The sequence below is a fragment of the Taudactylus pleione genome, unplaced genomic scaffold (assembly GCF_031769625.1).
Source record: "Taudactylus pleione unplaced genomic scaffold, aTauple2 ptg000148l, whole genome shotgun sequence".
Taxonomy (NCBI): Eukaryota; Metazoa; Chordata; class Amphibia; order Anura; family Myobatrachidae; genus Taudactylus; species Taudactylus pleione.
In genome coordinates this window covers 673,114-694,131 of record NW_028284550.1, presented here as the reverse complement: position 1 = coordinate 694,131, position 21,018 = coordinate 673,114, and the positions used below count along the sequence as shown (strand labels likewise).

The following is a 21,018-nucleotide window of genomic DNA, read 5'->3' as shown; positions in this document are numbered from 1 at the left end:
CTGAGTAAGAGTTCCTGCAGCACCAGAGTAGGAATCCAGGCAGTGCCAGTGTAGGAGATACTACAGCCCTAGAGTAAGGGTTCACGCAGCCCCAGAGTAGGAGTTACTGCAGCACCAAAGTAGGAGTCCCTGCATTTCCAGAGTAGGGGTTCCTGCAGTGCAACAGTATGAGAGCTTCCTGCGACGCCAGCATAGGAGTTCTGGCAGCTCCAGAGTAGGAGTTCCTGTAGTGCCAGGGTAGGAGTTGCTGCAGTGCCAGAGTAGGAGTTCCTGCAGCCCCAGAGTAGGAGTTCCTGCAGCCCAAGAGTAGTAGTTCCTGCAGAACCAGAGTAGGAGTTCCGGCAGCCTCAGAATAGGAGATCCTGCAGTCCCAGAGTAGGAGTTCCTGCAGCCCAAGAGTAGGAGTTCCTGCAGAACCAGAGTAGGGGTTTCGGCAGCCTCAGAGTAGGAGTTCCTGCAGTCCCAGAGTAGGAGTTCATGCAGCGCCAAAGTACGAGTTCCTGCAGTAGGAGTTCCTGCAGCGCCAGAGTAGGAGTTCCTGCAGAGCCAGAGTAGGAGTTCCGGCAGCCTCAGTGTAGGAGTTCCTGCATTATCAGAATAGGTGTTCCTGCAGCACCAGGGTAGGAGTTCCTAGAGTATCCTGAAGCTGAAAGTTTGTCTTGGCCTTGGGGCCAGTCTGGAGCTAGAACTGGGATAATTGAGCAAATCCAAAATGGTTCAAACCTGGAGCTCTGCCATCCCTACTGAATAGTATAGACATGAAATGGTGTGCAATGATAAACTGGATAATGTTCCCTCTGTAGTAAATTATAAGGTACATTTACATCACGGAAGACCATATAAAGGCACAAGGGTCTCGGACCGAGCAGTTTCACACAGAGCCCAGAGGTGAAGTGTGATGTAATTATATACAGAAGATGGTACATTATTCCTTATAACATATGATAGTGTCGCTCACTATGTCACCATTGTAGATGACCGCAGTGTAATTAATACAAAGCACCCAGTTAAGAAAAAAAATACCTACTATGTGTATGCGTCATTAATAAAGTCAACATTATCCAGACACAAAAGGATAACTATCTGTAATTTATGTTTCTGAAAACGATAAATTTACAAAATAGGACTCTGACCTTATGCTGATGCTGTCCTTACCACTAAAGCCTGATGCTCATCTCCTGTAATCACCCAAATAGCACAGCAAAAAATATATTTTTGACACAATACAAGTGTTCCTGGGCGATTTAAGATGGCAGATGGATAATATTGGGATTATCGATGCCTTTGGCATACTTGTATTTATTACAGCAACAGAAATTACCGATTGAAATTTTTGAAAGCTCATTCTCAGGCCAGCGAGGGAGCAGATCAAACACTCTTGTTAGCGCAAAATGTGAAAATAAAATGAAAATTGAATAAAGCGATCTCCCAGTTGTGAAGTGTTGGAAACAGAGAGCTCTTGCAGTGACCCATCTGATTACAGACTGTCCTGATTAAACCTTATAATGTTCTAATACTGTTCTCTAGAGATGCAACACTGCTCTTTAGTATGCAGAATAATTGATAGAAGATTGCAGTCCGCCAGCAACATACAACGTCTTTTGTATTTCCAGCTTATCCTACGGGATGGTATAATCACGTCTATAGCTCTTTCTGGATACCTTGCACAGCAGCAGTAGCAGACTTGCTACAAAGATATATTCGGCTAACCAGTGCAATTTAGCTTCTCAGATGTCATAGATAAAGGCTCTTGGTTGCAGTGCACCTGCCTGTTCTCCGCATGTGAAGCAGATAAAATAGAAAATAAGATCAGACGCAACCTAAGTGTTTACATGCGTGCAGAATTCATTTAAAGTTTCCGTACTGGTGGTGGCTGGAAAAACAAGTGCAGGGATAATCTGTGTCTTGTGTGTGTTACTTTCACTTGTAAGCTCTCCTCAGTAGGGTTCTCAGACCTACTTTGTCTACATGTGGCACATGTCAGCATTGTGACGGCTATTTTGTTTTCATTTATTTATTTATTTATTTTAATAAAGACGTCATAGGGCAATTAGTAACATTTATTTTCCTGTTCTAGAATCTCAATGAAGTAACAAAATTAAATTGTAGGAGCATTTAGAAATGAAGGACCCGAATTTTGTCACCGAACATATATGTTATATTTAATGATTGCATGGTCCTGTATGTACTTAATCTCTACAGCACTGCGGGAAATGTTAGTCAATGTCTGTGCTGTATGTGTGTGTTACGTCTGTGTCTGGCTATACAGTAGGTCGCACTTACAATACCTTCGGACTCGTGGATCTTTGATTCCAGTCCCATAGGGCTACGCACCCAAATCTATGAGATCGGGATGCGAAGGGGGCGAGTTCAATTGCCATTGCCGGCGTTTCTACTCCATTGCAACGGCAATTGCCCCCCCCCCCTCGCTATTAATTGAATTGACCCATTAGTACTGTTCTGTAGAAAATGTTGATCCTGTTAACAATGTAATCATAATGATTTTTTAATGAAGAAAAAATCTTCAGACTGCTAAATATATACATAAAAGCAACTGTAAAAAATATTGTTATAAAAAATGAATACAAATTCTACATTTTAATGTAAGCAAAGTATTTATATGATCATCTATGTTCAATCAAATATTAGACATACTTCGGGAATTGCATAACAATAATTTAATTTCTGAAGAGATCCTTTATCACTCAGCTGACAAATGCACTCGTGCACAATGCATTTTTCCATTTCTCTATGTACAATCATTATCTGTTAATCTAAGTGATTCAGTTACAAGAAGATTAGCATAATATTACTTTAAAATGCCTGCAGACAATAAAAATAAATAAAAAAAAAGGTGTTAATTATAAATTGTTATTAGAAGCTTTTTTACAATTACGTCAAATATAAATTTAATACATTGTTTACATATTTTGTGAGCTTTGCAAACAAGTTGTGAAATGCAGATTTAAGGCATAACTGGTAAAAATTCATTAGCAAATTAAGCAACAACAGAACAGTAAATACAATGTGTCATTATTTTCAGATGTTTGGGTTGTGCTTTCAAATCACTAAATAATATCAAACACATTTTCTGAAAAAACTAAAATAAAAATACTTATGATGTAATATTTTGGTGCTAAATAGAAAATATTATTATTAGTATTATTATAAGTATTGTTATTATGAATAATGTATTATTATTACAATAATAATAACAATAAATTGCCACTGTGTCTGATACATTTTACAAACCACACCAATATATAACTAGTGAGTTACTGTCTTATGAACAGACCTTTAAGAATATATCTCCCTCATTATTTATCTTTGCCCAGCACCCAATATATTGTCTGGTACAGTGTAAGCTCTAGGAAGTGGGTACCTCTAAATGTATGTTATTATTATACTTTATTTATATGGCGCTGCAAGGGGTCCACAGCGCCTTACACAGAACATTAACAGAAACAGTAAGAACATAACAAGAAAATAGGACATGGACAAGGTTTATAAACATTGCTGCATCAGCAGTCATAATACCCAAATAAGTAGCGGGGTGGCAGAGCCCTAAAGGTGCGTATCCACTAGCAGATAGTGGAACGACAGTACGATTACAACATTGTAATCGTACAGTCGTTCCTCATGCCCTGTAGTGCCTACACTGAGCGATATGTCGTTCAGTGCAGGCACCCTCCCTCATGCCCGAACATGCCCAATCTGTCGTTATCGGCAGATTGACCGGCATGTTTAGACGATGAATGATGTCGTAAACGAACAGGGGGATCGCGCATCGCTGGTAGTTTTCGACATTTTCATGCCCGATTTGTGAACGATTAATGAGCGATTGAACGATAACGATGTCGTTATCGTTCCATTGCGCAATTTAATTGCCTAGTGGATACGCAGTATAAGATTTGGTGCCGTTGTTGACAGTGGGGAGAAGATGATGGTATGAGGGAGGGAGGGAAAAACACATTAGATATGCTTCTGTATTGTCATGGTATATTTACTAATAATAATAGTACAATAATTATTATTATTAATAATAATACTAATACAATTATTATTATTATTATTAATAATAATAATAATAATAATAGTAATTATCATAAATCCACTTTACTACTTTTAGGTATAAGATACAAAATATATCAACATTAATCTGTCAAAATAAACTCAAGCAATCGGTGACTCTGCAGCTTGTAACTACAAATTCTATTCCTAGCAGTGCTGGGACTTGTAGTTCCGCCACAGCTAGAGCTATGCAGATAGAGTACATCTGTGTCAGTTTGTGGCAGGGTGACAGGACAATGTCCTACAAATCTCTACAGAGGTTACAAGTTCCCAAAAAATAGGGAGGGTGAAAGTTTATAGGTCAGCTTGTGAATAGCTGTATATAATACATATCTAGCCCATCATAGCCAACTTCCCAAAATGATTAAGAGGGGATCTCCTTATGACTGAAAAATAGCATTGCATATACATAGAAAGTGTCAGGGTAAGTATTGGGTGATGCACAAGAAGGACCATAGCTTCTCTGACCTTAAATATTATAAAATGCAGTATAAGAGGACTGGTGCCCTTTCATAGCATGTTATTTGCTAAGTAGAGAGAGAAAGCCCCCCAGCAGGTGAGGGGAACAAGACAGCATGCAGGACACAGCCCTCTGTCAGTAACAGCCTCCCCCCCCTACCAGCCCATAGCCAATCACTGCTGCCTGTCTGAGAGCATCCCAGCTCCCTACAGAATCCCCACACATCCCTTATATGGAGCGCCTGCCCAAATCAGGAGATCTCCATGGACACAGTGTAAATGAGACTTACTGTCAGCGTCCTCAGGCTCCCACTGCAGCCTAGGAACCCTCTGCTGCAAGCTGTGGTGAGAGAAGGACAAGGCAGGGTGTTACCAGGATCCAAAACCTCTCTCACTTTTCAAACTTTTTCCACCCACTCATTAGCAGGGGGGTGTCCAGCTGCAGCACTGTCCTCTTCCTATGAGACAGTAGCACTAGTTAGCAGATTGCGATTGCTGCGTCCTGCAGACCCGTGGAGCCCTGCTGCAAGTAGGTAAGGCTATCTCCCCCTCTTCTTGTTCTCAGTGCTCCGATCTGATTGCTCTGCGATGCATCCAGGTCACAGACACAAGATTAGACAAATCATCGTCAGCTATTTCCTCCCCTCTCTGGCAATTTGCAACAAAACGTCATTTCTGCATTTGCCACAAGTTTAGACATACATGAGCAGTGTTGCAGTACAGATGCTCCATGTGCGCTGCTATAGTAATGCAGTAATGTATTAGGACCTTGTGGGGGATCTATGGAACGTTTCTGATGTGTTTTATGTTACTTTTTGCAGGTTGTCTGCTCCCAGGCACAACATATGGACATTGGTGCGCTGTGTGGCTCGCCTCTCCCTCCCTTCGCTGCTGGAAGGAGGATCTGAAGGCACACTCACTCACTCACTCACGTCTTCCTGTTTTCCTGGAGAGGGTATTTGGACTCTGGACACGCTTTGGGGAAGCCTGTTCTTGGACTGGAGAGGATATTACACTCTTAAACCAGCCAACATTGTGCTGCGTAAAGTTTGCGCATTGCGCTGCATAACGTTTGCAACTTGGCCAAACTCCTGCGTCCATTCACTCACCCACCCAGAGCGCTGCCGTCTCCCGGAGAGGTGGACCCCTTGTCTCTGAGACTGTATTATGGCCATGGTAGTCAACCCTTGGCAGGAAGACATTCCAGGGGTGGTGCCGGGGTCCCAGGTGAGCAATCCACCGGGGCTGTGCAACCAGGACCCGGGGGGCCCTCCGCAAACTCCAAATACCCCTAAAGGATCTGTGCCAGGACAGGACCCTGTTCACTCTGGCGACAAAGGCGTCCCCAACGTGGACTGCATGGTATGTGGGGACAAGTCAAGCGGCAAGCACTATGGGCAGTTTACCTGCGAAGGCTGCAAGAGCTTTTTTAAAAGATCAGTGAGGAGGAACCTCACCTACACCTGTAGGGGTAACAGAGACTGCCCTATAGACCAGCACCACAGGAACCAGTGCCAGTACTGCCGCTTGAAGAAGTGCCTTAAAGTTGGCATGAGGAGAGAGGGTGAGTTCTGGCAGGGGTTGGGGAACACCCATCTGTGTATAGGTTATGTGCCAACGTTTTGTCCTCAGTAGATATCCTCTTTAAGGTTCTTTCTCTGGAGACCTTACATTGTCAATTATGCATTTCTAACACATATCTCCAATGGTAATCATTTAGGAATAAATACTGCCCTTAGTCTTGGTCCCTACCCCAGTCTGTGTTAATAGGAGCTAGTAACAATTGTTTAGTTTGGGTAATCTCTTTGTAGAGCAGAGTGGCTTATGGAACACTTAATAAACTTTGCAGAAAGGCAGACACCAAGGTATTGACACAGATCATTTGGTCTGTAATCCATCCATATCACTACATGGGTGGCAATGTATGGCATAATATAGCAAAGATTACAGAGGATTACTGGTGAGTGTTATAAAATGATGTTCTTCTCTGTGTTGGGGGCTGTATAACTCCAAGCTTAAACCATGAGGACAATATTTATTAATTCTACTACTACTGTAAGCGTGCATTTTAATATGCACAATACCTTCAAAATTATTTTAAGTTCTTCCAATTTAAAATTATCTGTATTGTACACTAAATATTATAATATCAATTAATGTAGAACAAATTGAAATAAATGCAGCTAATTGATGCTAGAACAAAAGGACATGTGGTCTGCATTAATAAATAGATTTGCAATTAAATAAAGAATAATACATCTTCAGATTATTTATTCAAAATGAAAACAAAAGATAAATCACAACATATATCAAATATATCAACTGGGGAAGATGCTAAGAATATATTAAACACCAAGTTTTTTAAACACACAGTTAAACAAGTTTTTCTCAGTTTATGTTTTTTTTAACACTTATTGAAGCTTCAACATGTGACAATGTGACAGTGTAACAAATAAAAACCTGCTTAACAAGTGGAGTTGGGCTATAAATATTACATATGGATTTGTTATATGCAGAGAATTAACTGTTGCACCTAAACCACTTATATTAGTGTGTGTGTGTGTGTCTGTATAGACTGTGGATCCGTTATTTTTTTATTCGATCAAGTCTGAATTTAGCTATAAATTAATTTCATTCACAAGCATTCTGTGACTTGTCAGGCATTTCACATAAGTTAGGAGCCATGCACTAATTGCACTATATAAATAATAGGGTATAGTGTTTGGGGTGGTGTGGCTCAGTGGACTGTGCATATCTGTAAAACATTTAAATAAAATTAAAAGCATTTTAACAAGTATTGCATCAACTCTGTGATTGTCTCACGAGCAGTAACTATGGCGGCATGCTATTAAGGTAAAATTGAAATATAAAAAATATACAGAAGTCTCAAATCATAAGAGGACATCCCACGTGCTCTTATATCAGTTTTAGATGCAATACATTGAGGATTACATGTATACATTTATATAACAAAACTCATTTTCCCATATGAGCCACCTGGTCTAACAGCATTCCTGTGTAGCTTATCAGCCCTGATACCTGTACACAGAGATAAACAGCTACAATTTACACTGTGCACAATGAGCCATGTACTGGTAAGCATGCCATGATATACTAGCATACATTTATATTTTTAGGGTCCATAAATCTGGGCTCTAACAATCATAAATGAATTGTGACTGTTGTTTCATTGAATGGCTGTATCTTGCCCAGGGGAAATCTCACCTTCTCCTGTCTGTGTATTGTAGCATGCAATATCTCAGTACAATATAGTAAATATTCTCTTTCCTAACTGAATATGACACATGATAATAAATGTATGATAAATAACAAAAAATAACGGTGCATTAAATTTCAAAGCAAAAATTCAGAAAAAATTCAGAAATGTATGTGTCTATAACTTTATCTATCTATATGTGTATGTATTTATATTTACACACTCACATAGAGATATATATGTGTATATATATATATATATATATATATATATATACACACACATTTCTATTTATGTGGGGGTAAGTGTGTGTGTGTTCATTGTATATATATATATATATATTATATATCTACATACATACACACACACTTCTATATATGTGGGGTGAGTGTATATATATATATAAATATATATATATATATATATATGTATGTGGGTGTGTATATATAGTTGTAATGTGTATATTGTGTATATATAGTTGTAATGTGTTTAATATATATATATATATATATATATATATATACATACACAAGCATATACACACACACACAGGCATATATACATGCCGATCACCAAGGATACTACACAATTAAATGTGCACGTATTACAATATATACATATATATCTAGATGCAAAGCTTCAGCTTCTAATTCCCATCAGTATGGGATAATGCAGCTGTATGATTCAGGACTTCCTTTAACTTTATGAATAAGTCATGCGCACATGTAATCTAACATATATCCCATGTGATTGTAAATGAAACGCCTCATTATTATTTACTGATGTAAATCTGGCTGTGCCTCTCTTAAACCCTTACCATAAACACTGTGTTCTAATTATTATAGAATTAGATTATCTGTTATCTAATCTCTACAAATCTATTTTACATTTAATTAAAGGAAGACATATTTTAATGTTATTTTTTTTCTCTGTGTAAATCTTTTGAAAAAGGAAAACTGAATAAATTAGATTTCACTGACTTGTCTTTTCATATACATCGCTATTTATCTGTTTTATTGATAAAACTCACCTATTTTCTTGCAAACTTTTTCTGATTATTAGTATTCTTATTCTTGCAATTTGGAATATACTTTATCATTAGCTATTTTCTAAGTGAATTATTATTCACTAAACAAAACACACATACAGGTCTTCAGATATAAATAAACACATTCATACACTCACATTTAAACATAAACAAATATATTATACACACATTCGTACACTCATATATATATTTCATTTTTTATATATAAACATATATACATTTTTACTATATACTATAAATTAATTTTGGAAAGGGCAAATTAGTAAAACAAGAAAAAAATTGAGAACACACAAGTATCAAATAAAGCCTTTAAACTATTTTCATATATTGTTCTTTAATAGACTGATTAAATACTTTTTTGAACCAAAAATATTATTAACTTGTCATAAAAATAAAGAAACGCAGTATTCTAATAAAATGGTAAAAAGAAAAACTGAAAATTAGAAAAATGAAATAAGGTAATACTGAAAAATTATTTTAGAGAATCTGATAAATTATCTTGACTCATCTCTTGTATGACAGAAAACTCAATATGATTTGGTAAAATTATTTTTTCATGACAAAGAAAACAGAAATGTTTTTTTTTCTTTCCTCAAATATTTATTGATAATTTTTTTTAAAACATGGGGAACAGGGTACAGAATTTTTGTTTTCTTAATCTTTGTGTGAATGGGACTACCTCTATGCCCAAGTCGTTAGAATTGTATCATGACATTTTGAAAGGAGAAAATATACATGTTGCATTATATTCAACAGAGATTCTAGTAGTGAAAAGAAGAGGAATGTGTTGACCCTTAATAATTAGCTTAATAGGTAACAAGCTCTAAATCTGCCTGCATTGCTCTCTGGCAAAGTTATTATTCATCAAGCCATTAAATCAGTCTATTCTCTATGTATAATCTATATACTTGCTTCACCCAGCTATACAGTGTCATATACAATATGACAAAACTGGTGATAGCACTATGACCTCTTAGATCACTTCCTGCCTTCATGTGATGTCTTAGCCTAGCATGAAAACAATTGTGGGTTATTGCAGATAGTAATCTGATTTTATCCAATCAGAAATTGTTTATGATAACTAGTGTTTCTCATATATGGAGCACACTACTTATTCTGCGATAGGATTAGCCTGCCTTATAGGTCCTCTCGGTGTGTCAGGTATAATAGCATCTGTACTTCTTGTCTAGCTACTTCAGTGGGTTTAGTTGCTAAGGTGTTTTATTACTTTACTTGTGTTGTTTTTTTTTATTTTTGTTAGCTGGTCACTCCAAAGGGGCAATTCTATAAAGACTTTTCAGGATTAGGCCCTTGAGCCATATAGCTTTAAATTCCCTCTGTATCATATTACAGGGTCACATATTTAACTGTAGACCATTACTTAACTGTAGACCACTACTTATCTAGAGGACATTACTTATATATAGACAGGTTTTGCAGTATGCGTAAAAAAGGAAGGTGCTATCACGCACGCCCTTTGCCGCTGTGCAATGCATTGTGAATGTTTTTTTCTTATTTTTTAACACTAAATCTTAATTTACATTTAGACCAAATGCTTTTTTTAAAATAGCCACCTCTGTTTTACCCTCTGTGGTTCCTGTTGCTCAAATTAAAAAAAAAAAAATCCCTGGGAAGTTCATCTCTTTCAAAGAGCTCCCACTGCTGTTGCCAAGGATGTATCTTTTAAAATCTGCCTAAAACAACAGTCATTCCAAGGCACTAAGGCCATCGAGAATGAGTAACTGCTGAGAAACCATCTCCTGCGGTTCCAATCTGACCCAGAGATATTGTGATTACAGAATCTGTGTTTAGCTCTCTGGTAGCAATTCTAAACATTGCTACAAATATTGAAGCAAAGTTATAAGTGTTATACAGGCATAGACTTGATAGTAATAAAATTAAATAAAATTACTGCACAAGAGATTTGAAAGATAAACTAATACAAGTAAACAAAAAAAAATAGAGAAATCCATCAATAAAAAAAAAAATATTATATTTTTGGATAAGAGCTTTCTTTAATTGCTGGTCAAATATGGTGAAACGAAAAGTTTAAAATATTTACTTGACACCGCTTGGATTTTGTATCAGCCATTTAGAGTAAAGAGTTTGGATTGTCAGTGCTATTTCCCTAAATGTATTCCATTTGACAAAGGGTTAATGGTACCCGCTAGACGATACTCTAAACAAATTGCACAATGTTAGGTCAAGCCATCGTAGGACAGTGGTGGGGCTGAGATTGTAGCTGATCTGATGGACAAGCTGTCTCCTAAATAATGACAGGTTTCCTTTCACTGGACTGATTTGGATTTATTTTTTTTACCTTTTCACTTTTGACAGTCAGATAAACTTTTTGTTCTGTCAATGTTTTTAAAATACCAACATTACAAGAGTCAGATGAATTCTGGTAGCTGAAAGTCCTGATTTTCTGGAGAAAGGCAGCGATTAAATGGTTCCAATCAATCAATCAATCAATCAATCAATGTGAATTTTCTTTAATGGACAGATTTGAGCAACTCAAACAGCGTTGTCAAGAAGCGTGTGACGTTTGCATGAAGCATAAAGCAATCAGAAGGTGTATTAAATAATAATAAAAAAATAAGTTACAATCGGGTTGAATAAAAAGCTAGACATTAATAAATAGCACATTCCGTAAATGGAAAAAAAAAAATATATATTTTCTTATTTTATCTTGTATTTATTTTTTTGTTTGTGAATGTGGAAAGCGAGGACAGAATTAAAATATGTGGATAATATCATAAGTGAACTTAAATGGAAGAAAGGAGTGCTGGTGGATTTGGGTTCGAATGTGACCAGGGCGCTATTTGTGTGGAGTTTGTATGTTTTCACCATGGTTGTACGGATATCGTCTTAGGACTCTGATTTCCGTCCACATTTCAAAAACCTACGGATAGCCAAATTTGCTTCTCACAAAAATGGGCTAAGGTAATTAGATTGCATGCTCAGATGAGGCAGGGACTGACTTAAATGGATAAACATTATCTCTGAGTGTAAAGGGCTATCAGAACATATTGGTGCTATATAACAGCCTTAAATAAAGTTGCACATGCACGGTAAGAGGTTAAAATGAGTACTAACAAATGTCATCCTACCCATTTAATAACAAAATATCAACTATAGAGTATATGTAAAGTATCTCAATTAAATGTCTTAACCCTTTGTTTACCCAGACACAGCTGTGTATCCCATACAGTTTAAAATTGAGCCCCCCCAATCCATATTAAAAGAGGGATTTTTCTACACATGTCAACAGCTGACTACAACATTAGTTTTACTTGCTTAGAATCCTACAATTGTACCAAGCTTAATGCTGCTCTCTAAAGAGCTTGTCAACACAGCACAATAGAAACCACAGTACGTATCATAATTCCTCAGCAGCGAGAGATGGCGGAATTGCTCAGAGTGTAAAAAAACAGCGAGGAGGAATTTTTTTTTTTGGCATTTTAAAATGAAGTCTTACTTTTGTAGATAAACTACTGTAATACACTGATGATCATAATGGGATTATAATGTAGCTATGAACTCTGGAGACAGTGGACTTTGTCGGTGCACATACAGACTAAATTGACAGCGCAACTTATTAATAATCATTTTACATTCAATTCAGATTTCAACCGCTTTTGAATTGTTATTCTAAATATTAAAAATAGAGGAGTAGTAAGTATAATGTGAAAAAAAATCCCCTCCCAAACCAAACTATATTATTAAGATTAAACGGATGATTTATTAAAGCTGTAATTTTATATCACCTTATCAGATCGATGTTTGCTTCCAATTTATTGAATTAGGTGGGTAGAAATAACCTTTAAAAAAAAAAAAAAAAGCCTCTTATTCTAATTTTGCCCCAACTGGACCTGAGAGGATGGACGTGAACTTTGATCGGCCAAGCTGTTAGAAACCTGTAAATGGAGAATACTATAAGAAGGCAGGTCATCCCATCAATGGGATAATCGGTCACTGTGTTTCTACTGAACCATAAAATAAAATAAATGATAAAACTGTCAATCACCCTTTCTGTGTAAAATAATATGATGTGAATGGTTTGCATTCAGAACAACATGTCTCTGATTCGTGGCAGAGTGGTTAGTGCTGTTGCCGCACAGCTCTGGGGTCTTGGGTTCATCCTGACCGGCACATTCAGCAAAACGAAAAGGAAAAAAATAGGCTTATTTGAAAATAGAAAAAAAAAAATGTAGCGTTATTTATTGTGTCTCGCTGCTGCTTTTACCATATTAAGGTGGTGATAGCATATCCTTGTTAAATACGAGATAAGTAGCTTCCTCATGCAAGAGAGTCTCCTATCGTAAGAGAGCGACAAAAACGGCTGCCGCTGGCGATACTCGGCTGTAGCCATTGCCAGCTGTAGGGCTTGGTAAATAGATGCTTTATCTCTGGTGAAAACAGCAGTTAGCGCCTGAATTTAGGGCTGATCTCCGTATAATAAATATAGACTTTCTTAAGGCTCTATTTAGTAAAGTATATAACTGCTTTTCCCCAGCATATTAGCTGGAGAAGATTCTTCGTTTCCCCCTATCTAGTAAACTGAAAAGTGCGAATTCAATTCCTTATCATTTCGGTTGTCATATTCCTATAGGTAGCAATGGGGGCTGTGCGGGATCAGTATTTATAAAGATGAGAGAAGCTTCGGATCTCCCATCTTGTGATGAAAACATAAGGACGTCTCTGCCTTACCAGCATCTCCAGACTATGCACCAGTGAGGTCCATAACTGCACTTGCGCAGCCTTACGGCTTACACATGCGCGGTCTGAAAATCGTCTGTCTGGGCTTTTTGCGCATGTACGAGCTGGTAAGACCACGGATGCACAGTGCAAAATTGGCTAGACTGTCATGTACGCATGCGTGGCCTTACCGGCTCATGTATACGCTATGCACAAGGAAGTTTAAGGTAGAAAAAAGACCCCATTCACATCAGCGTAATGCTTGTCGGAGAGGTAGGTTTAAGCAGGACATCTCCAGCGGGCAGTGGCGTAAGTTCATCCCAGACGCCTGGAGGCAAGTTATAATTTGATGCCCCCCCAACACAGCCGCTGACACTGTAATGTAGCAATTCGCAGGCAGACCGGTTATAGATAGACAAAGGCAGCAGCTGATGGTCTGACATGGAGCTCTCCACTAGTGTATGGTGGCTTCTCAGGTGCCGGGAAGGGGTGCCATGTCTTGGGGTGGCCATGACGGTATACTCTGGGTACATGGTTACAGCCCTAAGTGGGGTGAATATGTTGTGGACAATGGAGGAGGTGCCCCTTCAGAGCTGGAGCCCGGCGGCAGGCGCCTCCATTGTCTCCCATCGTTCTGCCCCTGCCAGCGGGTGTTGCTTTCCTAAATTAAGTGTGAAAATCGCTAATATTTTACATATCGCTTTATTAAATAGAGCTCTTATACTGTAAGCTCCGCTGGGGCCGGGACTGATATGAATGATTAACCATTCTCTAAATTTAAAGCATCGCGTAATATATGTATGTGCACAGTAAAGCATAATAATATCTGTAGCGATGAGAATTAAAGAAACTGAGATTCACCATTAGAGAAAATGAGGCTCAATATTAGAACTTACCAGTTCTCCATTAACAATATACTACATTTTATATCCAGAGAGGGCAACAATTGGAAATAAATTGTTGCCGCACACACCCAGCTATTCACTAAGCAGTTATTGGGTTACAGAACACCACCAAACGGCACAAGGGGTGATACAAAAAAAGCCTTCGCCCTACAAAAATGTGCCTTTATGTGGACTTTGTGTTATGTTAAATCAATAGGAACAGCACAGTTTCATGTAGTGTGTTTAGCTGTTACTGGTTATTCATTACATTTATATGTACATTTAGACCACTACTATATTCATATAATCCTAGCTTCACTGTCCTAATCGTTGGTTTTGTACTTAAGAAAATGAATTGAGATAAGCACCAAATATAGGGGGGGAATTCAAATGCCTGGCGAAGGGTTTAAATGCCGGCAACTGTAGCTCGTCTCGCACCATTCGCCCAGCCGAATGCCCGATTCGCACAAAAGTGCTCGCTACCCCGCGAGATCCCAATGACATAAAGCACGTCGGCTGCCAGGCGAATGGATTCTGTGTCGGACGCAGCGGCCATGTTGGGTTAAACAGTGCAATGTTTTTCGTATGTGCATGCGTCTGAGTCACACCCCCGCCTGCGCCCCAATTTTATACGTACGGAGTTGCAGATGGAACTTAGAGGCACGGTATCAGAAATGTAGGGGGCGAGCTTGGATGGTGGCTGGGAGGTAACAGGGTGGTGGCACGGAGATGCTGCGTCTTATGGGAGTGTCGGAGGTGTATTGCGGTCCGGACGGGGAAAACGGTTGCGTTCAGAGGCACGGAACCACTCACATTGGAGGCCACGGATGGAGACACTGCACCTGCCATAGGGCTGGCGCAATTGTCAATGTTGGCATCTAAAGACGCGCCAGTTGGTGATTCATCGTTTACGGATGCTGACAGCGGGCGCCTCCTTGCACATTCAGGACGCACGGATCTACACCAGGGAAAGGCCTTGTAGCTGCATTAGCATAAAGACAAAAATGCGACTGTGGCAAAAGTCTTCTGTCTGTCATGGGACGGCATGCCTATCAGGTGGCATAAGTCATGGAAGGCATGTTTTATTGAGGTAGGAGGAAGGTGGGCAGCATAGGGGAGGAATGTCTCAGAAAGGTCCTTGGCTGCATGCAGTAAGGTGGCTGGTTCCACAGTAAGGGGCCAGCCTCAGGAACTAGCAACTGCCTAGTAAACACACCATTCTGGGGAAATGGGGGCAACTGGAAACCCCACCTAAGTGTGCACCTGAACCTGCCTCTGAACCTCAATGGAAAATTAAACTGGCTGGGAATTTTTGAATTCTAAGGCGAGACAAAATTTTAGGACTTCCTTATGTGAGCTGAGGCCGGGCAGGTGACCAATCAGAAATCAATTAAGAGTTTTTGATCCAAGGGTTGTCAAATTTTTCTGCCTCCTAGCGCGGGGCCAGTGGGTGAGTATTACAATTTTTTAGTTGTGGAAAAGCAATGTTATAGTACAATTTTTTGTTGGCAGACCTGGGGACTACTGACCTGTAGGACTCCACAGTAAATTATAGTGGCCGAAAAGGAACCAGAGGAGGAGGGGGGGCCAGTAGCGTAATTTGGGGGACCGAATGCCCTTTATTTGACCCTGAGTAGTGCTTATCATAATAGGCACTGGACAGGATATTAAAAGCCCCTGACATGCCCTCACACAGATTTAACCAGTAGCATTTGCTGCCAAATCCCGTGCGTCATTGGAACAGTGTTGGCTTCCCACTACTCCATGAGATAAAAGTATGCCCTTTAATCCAACATAAGTAAACTCTGCCATTTACAGGGAAACAAAGAGGTAAAGGTTCTATGTTGATACAATGGGGCGATTTTACGAAGCAGCGGCTTCTGTAAGCCGCTGCTTCCCGGCGGGTTGCAAGTGACGATTTAAAACGGAACCCGCAGTCAGTGATAAGCACGCCGGGCTTTACACTGACTGCAGGTGCCATTTTAAATATATACCCGCAGCCCGCCAGGAAGCGGCGGCTTACAGAAGCCGCTGCTTTGTAAATTCACCCCTTTAGCTCAAACAAAATCAATTTGATTACGGAAGTTTTATATACAGTATATATATATATATATATATATATATATACACACACACACACATTAAACAAGCTCTGGGAATGTCAACACTGAGAAAGTTTTGAATCAGTAGCTACAACATTTGTATCAAACTCGGCAGCTAATAGGTTAAACCATTTGCCAACATCTCATCAGCTCAATGAGCGCTTAATATATTCATTTCACTTGACCTCTGTAGAGAATTACCATTTTATATCAGAGGAAGGACCTGATTTACACTGAAAATCATCTTCCAGCAGGAGACAACCTGGCTGTTATAGGCCGCCTGTGACTCAATCCACCCAGCTTCTATTAAGTTAACTCTTTGCGGTTTGCATTTCAAAATGAAGATACAAGTTGATCGGGACAGAGTGTCAGACGGCCTATACTATTTATCACTTCGTTTGGCTGTGATATGTTTATTGAAAGTGAACACGACTAATTTTTTTGTATTTATATCTATCTCCCAGTTGATTCTTTGCGATTCATTTAGTTAGTTTTGCATTATCTCCTGGTAAAAAAATACAAGCGTATCAGGGGCAGATTATTGCTCAACAAGCAACGGATTGGATCTGACCTGCTGCGTCATTTGTCAAAATTGATATTGTGCAGCTTTTGTAGCGTGTGCGCATTTACGATCATGTGTCCGACATTTCCGCCAATAATCAACTTAAAAGCGTCACCTTTGCGATGAACTATAGGTCAGATAATTGTTCGTATCGGTGCGGTAATTCACTAGTGTGTACGCCAGAAATCACGAGATTTGTTCTCGAGTTCGTCTCCTCTCTAAAATCTCCAAGTCAGTGGGATTGTGAGTAGAATCGTGGACCTCGCGCGCATGTGTCAACAAGGCGGTGGTAAGGTATTGGCGGTGCGTCACGTTACAAAACCGCACTCTGCGCGCACTCGCTGTGAATGCTGTTGGACGCCGGGCTACGCCACATGCAGTGCTCAAGCCCCTTAAATGTTCAAAGTGAATTTTGAGCTGAGTGAGTTAACTGCTTCTAACTTCCCGGTTACAGGAGAGACCTGGACGGTTATTTCTCAAGTCCCCTCTCTTGTTATGACGTTGCAGAATTATGATCAATTCGCCTCTGTAATTAGATTGTTGAGCAGATGTGCAGACTGCACTTAAAGCCGAGTATCCATTATTATAATGGGTCAAACTCCCAAGTGCTATAATCGGTGCTCCTCCCTTCCCAAAAGCAAGCTGTCTTTTGATTATTCTATTCCTTATTTTGCAGAAGACATCCAATATATTTAAATATTGCTTTTACTTTGGAAACCTATTTTTCTTGACCATTTTGTACGTCGATGAACCAAGATCCCTTTCTATTATTTGGAGCGTTAATATGTGACTGGGTTGTTATCGTAGATGATATATACCCACAATTGGTAGAGCTGCAATTGTTATCTCTGTATATTTTCTACCACAGTATTAAAGATTTTTTTTTTTTATGTTACCAGTGCTACCAATTCCGTTGTCCAAAGCCTTTGTGGGTGACGTGGTGGCTCAGTGTCCAGCATCGTTGCTTCATAGCACTGAGGATATCATTTACATTTCCGATTGGAGCCCAATCTTTGTGGGAGTTTATATGTTTTCCCCACAATTTCTAAGTTTCCTTCGTGGACTCCTGTTTTCTCCCACTGTGCATACAAATACCCTTGTGGTGCAAAGTATAATATGGAGAGATGTATCAAGCCGGGAATAGAGTTAAAGTGGAAATTCTAAAGTACCATCCAATCAGCTCCTGTCATTTTTCAAACACAGCCTGTAAAATGACAGTTAGGCGCAGATTGGTTGGTACTTTATCTCTCTCCAAGGCGTGATACATATCCCTCTATTTGTCGGAGATATATAATGGATAATAATAAAAAATAACCTACATTAGGGTAACAGAATGAACGAAATTGCCGCCAATTGAGACATCACTGGACCTGTTTATTAAGATTACATTTTCTTTTATAATGCTGAATACATTTTACTTTCGACTTTCGTGCTCTACCAGACTTTCAAATGTTAACATTTATTGACCAGGGGAAGCTGCCTGAGATATTTTGTAGTTAAATAATACCCCTTGCAGACTTAAGATCCGGGAAATTGCCTGGTCTGTCAACCCGTCAAATTCCCAGATCTCAGCCCGACTATGGTAAAGCGCGAGGTCATGGACCCGGGACTTTGTCCCGTGTTGTTTGTGTCACTCATAGCAGAAACCCGAGTTGATGTGCGTTCACGTGCAAAAACCTGTGTTTTTGCTCTATGTGTGAAAAAAGTATAAGGGGTATATTTACTAAGAATCGAGTTTGGTTGTGTTTAAACTCACTTTGCTTCACCAAAACTCAAGAGAGTTTTCCCTTTTAAAACTCGCAAATTTACTAAAAAGTGAGTTTAACTGAAAGTGAGTTTTCCGATGGTGAAGCAAAGTGAGTTTTTTTCCCCAAAATTGCGAGCTTAGATGCGAGTTTAGATGAGAGTTTAGATGAGAGTTTAGATGAGAGTTTTGATGAGAGTTTTGATGCGAGTTTAGATGAGAGTTTAGATGCGAGTTTAGATGAGAGTTTAGATGCGAGTTTAGATGAGTTTAGATGAGAGTTTTGATGAGAGTTTAGATGAGATGACTTACGCGAAGCCTGCACATATCAGTGAAAAATGTGAAGGCTGCTTCTGTATTGAACCTGTAAAATAATTGTTAAAAGTTAGAAAAAAAATTACATAAGGTCCCCCCCCCAAAAGCATAACCAAAAGCATAACCAGCCCCGGACTTGCCAGCCAGTCCTGGTACCAATAATTACAGGGAACTAAATGAGTAGGGTTCCACCGTAAATTAGGTACAAGACCTGGCTGCAGGGCCAGTCCTGGCTTTAATTATAGGGGTAAAAAATGTGCGTAGGGGTACCCCTATAATTAAAACCAGCACTGGACCCTTTCTAGCGGGGGGCTGATGCCACAGCCAGGGGAGCCCATTCACCGGGCCCCCCCAGCCACAGCATCAGCCCAGGCCAGGGATCCCTGGGGAGTTGGGGACCCCTCCAATAAAGCCCTGCAGCCAGGTGCTGGTACCTAATTTACGGTGAAACCCTATTAATTTTGTTCCCCGTAATTTTAGGTACCAGGACAGGCTGACAAGTCCGGGGATGGTTAAGCTTTAGGTGGGGAGGGGGGGGACCCTACGTAATTTTTTTACAAATAAAAATAAATACATTTGCTATTCAGCCAGAAACATGCACAAATCACACTGATCTGTGTATGTTTCAGCCAAACACGCACCTCAGGAGGTGAGTGTTTAAAACTTCAATTTAACACTGAGTTTGCTACAAACTCACCCGAGATTGTAAACTCGATTCTTAGTAAATTTGCGAGTTTCATCTTTTCCATGTAAAGTACCTAGTTTGGCCGAAGGTGAGTTTAGTTGAGCTTGCAAACTCGCATGAGTTTTAACAGTGAGAAGAGAAAACTCACTTCCAAACTCGCACCTGTTTGGTCATAGTAAATTTGCGAGTTTGAAAGAAAAGGCTAAACTCGCATTAGTTTGCACACAACCAAACTCGATTCTTAGTAAATGTACCACTCAGTGTTCTTTTGTGTGTGTAGAAAATAAAACTCAATATTCAATATGGTTAAGGTTAAAACCCTCATATATGAGACTTCTGTAAATACCAAGAAGGAAAGTTTCCTCTGCAAAATCTTATTATGCTGCCCATACCAATTATTCATGTCTTTAATCTCTTTTAAATTTGCTATATGAAAGCAGCACAAGTGTGGTAGAGTCCTATTAATATATTATATAATGCTAGGGTTCTTATACTATGAGTGAATAATTAAAACATGGCTCCTTATGTCGTTCATGGGATTTCCTGTGATGCTTTCTTTAAGTCCAGTGCTACCATTTAGGGCTAAATAAGCAAAATAGACATTTAGTTAGATACACTTCAACAGAATGCATGTGATATAAATCTGTGCTGGTATCAGCTATTCACACTGAATTGCACAAAGGGCCCGAGTCAGACCCGCTTGCTAGATGCTTTCGCACGTAGCCGCCAGCTGCCAAAGTATGCAAATCCCGCGATCGCACGGCAAGACATTAGCACGCCCACTATGTCTTGGCGTGCGATCGCGGTGTGTATTTAGACACCCACCAGCCTGTCATAAGACGCCCACTTTCCCTTAGTGATACACGTAATCTCCAGGAAGTGTATGCAACAATCGGTAACATCGAGTAACATCGGACCCTATACGCAGCACTTGTGGCTGACCATACCCTACCGCAAGTAGTGCGAGTGCTTCAGTGTGTAATACAGCCATGTGACGTGTATTATGACGCTGCGTCTTAATTATGCACGCCTCTGAAACGGCGTTAAGATGCACAGATACGCCTGCGTTCGCACCACCACCCCCCCGTTTCCATCGACGACCCCCTGTCACCACCCACAAACTGCACATCCTGTCACTCATTCTAGCGAGGCGTCTATGTACGGGTTGCAACTGCTTCCCGATCGCATGGACTAGTTTGCGCACCGCACTGCGTCTTATACACATGCGCACAT

At 39.6% G+C, this 21,018-nt stretch overlaps 1 protein-coding gene across 3 annotated transcripts in view; it reads left to right on the top strand.

Moving 5' to 3' along the window:
- Window positions 1-4,851: 4,851 nt before the first annotated feature.
- LOC148522260 (nuclear receptor subfamily 2 group F member 5-like) overlaps window positions 4,852-21,018 on the top strand; it is a 32,287-nt gene continuing 16,120 nt past the window's right edge. For 2 of the 3 annotated variants that reach the window (XM_088474181.1, XM_088474179.1), the window contains exons 1-2: window positions 4,852-5,063; window positions 5,352-6,094. In XM_088474181.1, the coding sequence (XP_088330307.1) occupies window positions 5,698-6,094 (397 nt within the window). In that variant the 5' untranslated portion in view covers window positions 4,852-5,063; window positions 5,352-5,697. The remainder of the gene's footprint in view (window positions 5,064-5,351; window positions 6,095-21,018) is intronic. The other variant, XM_088474180.1, reaches the window with a different exon arrangement.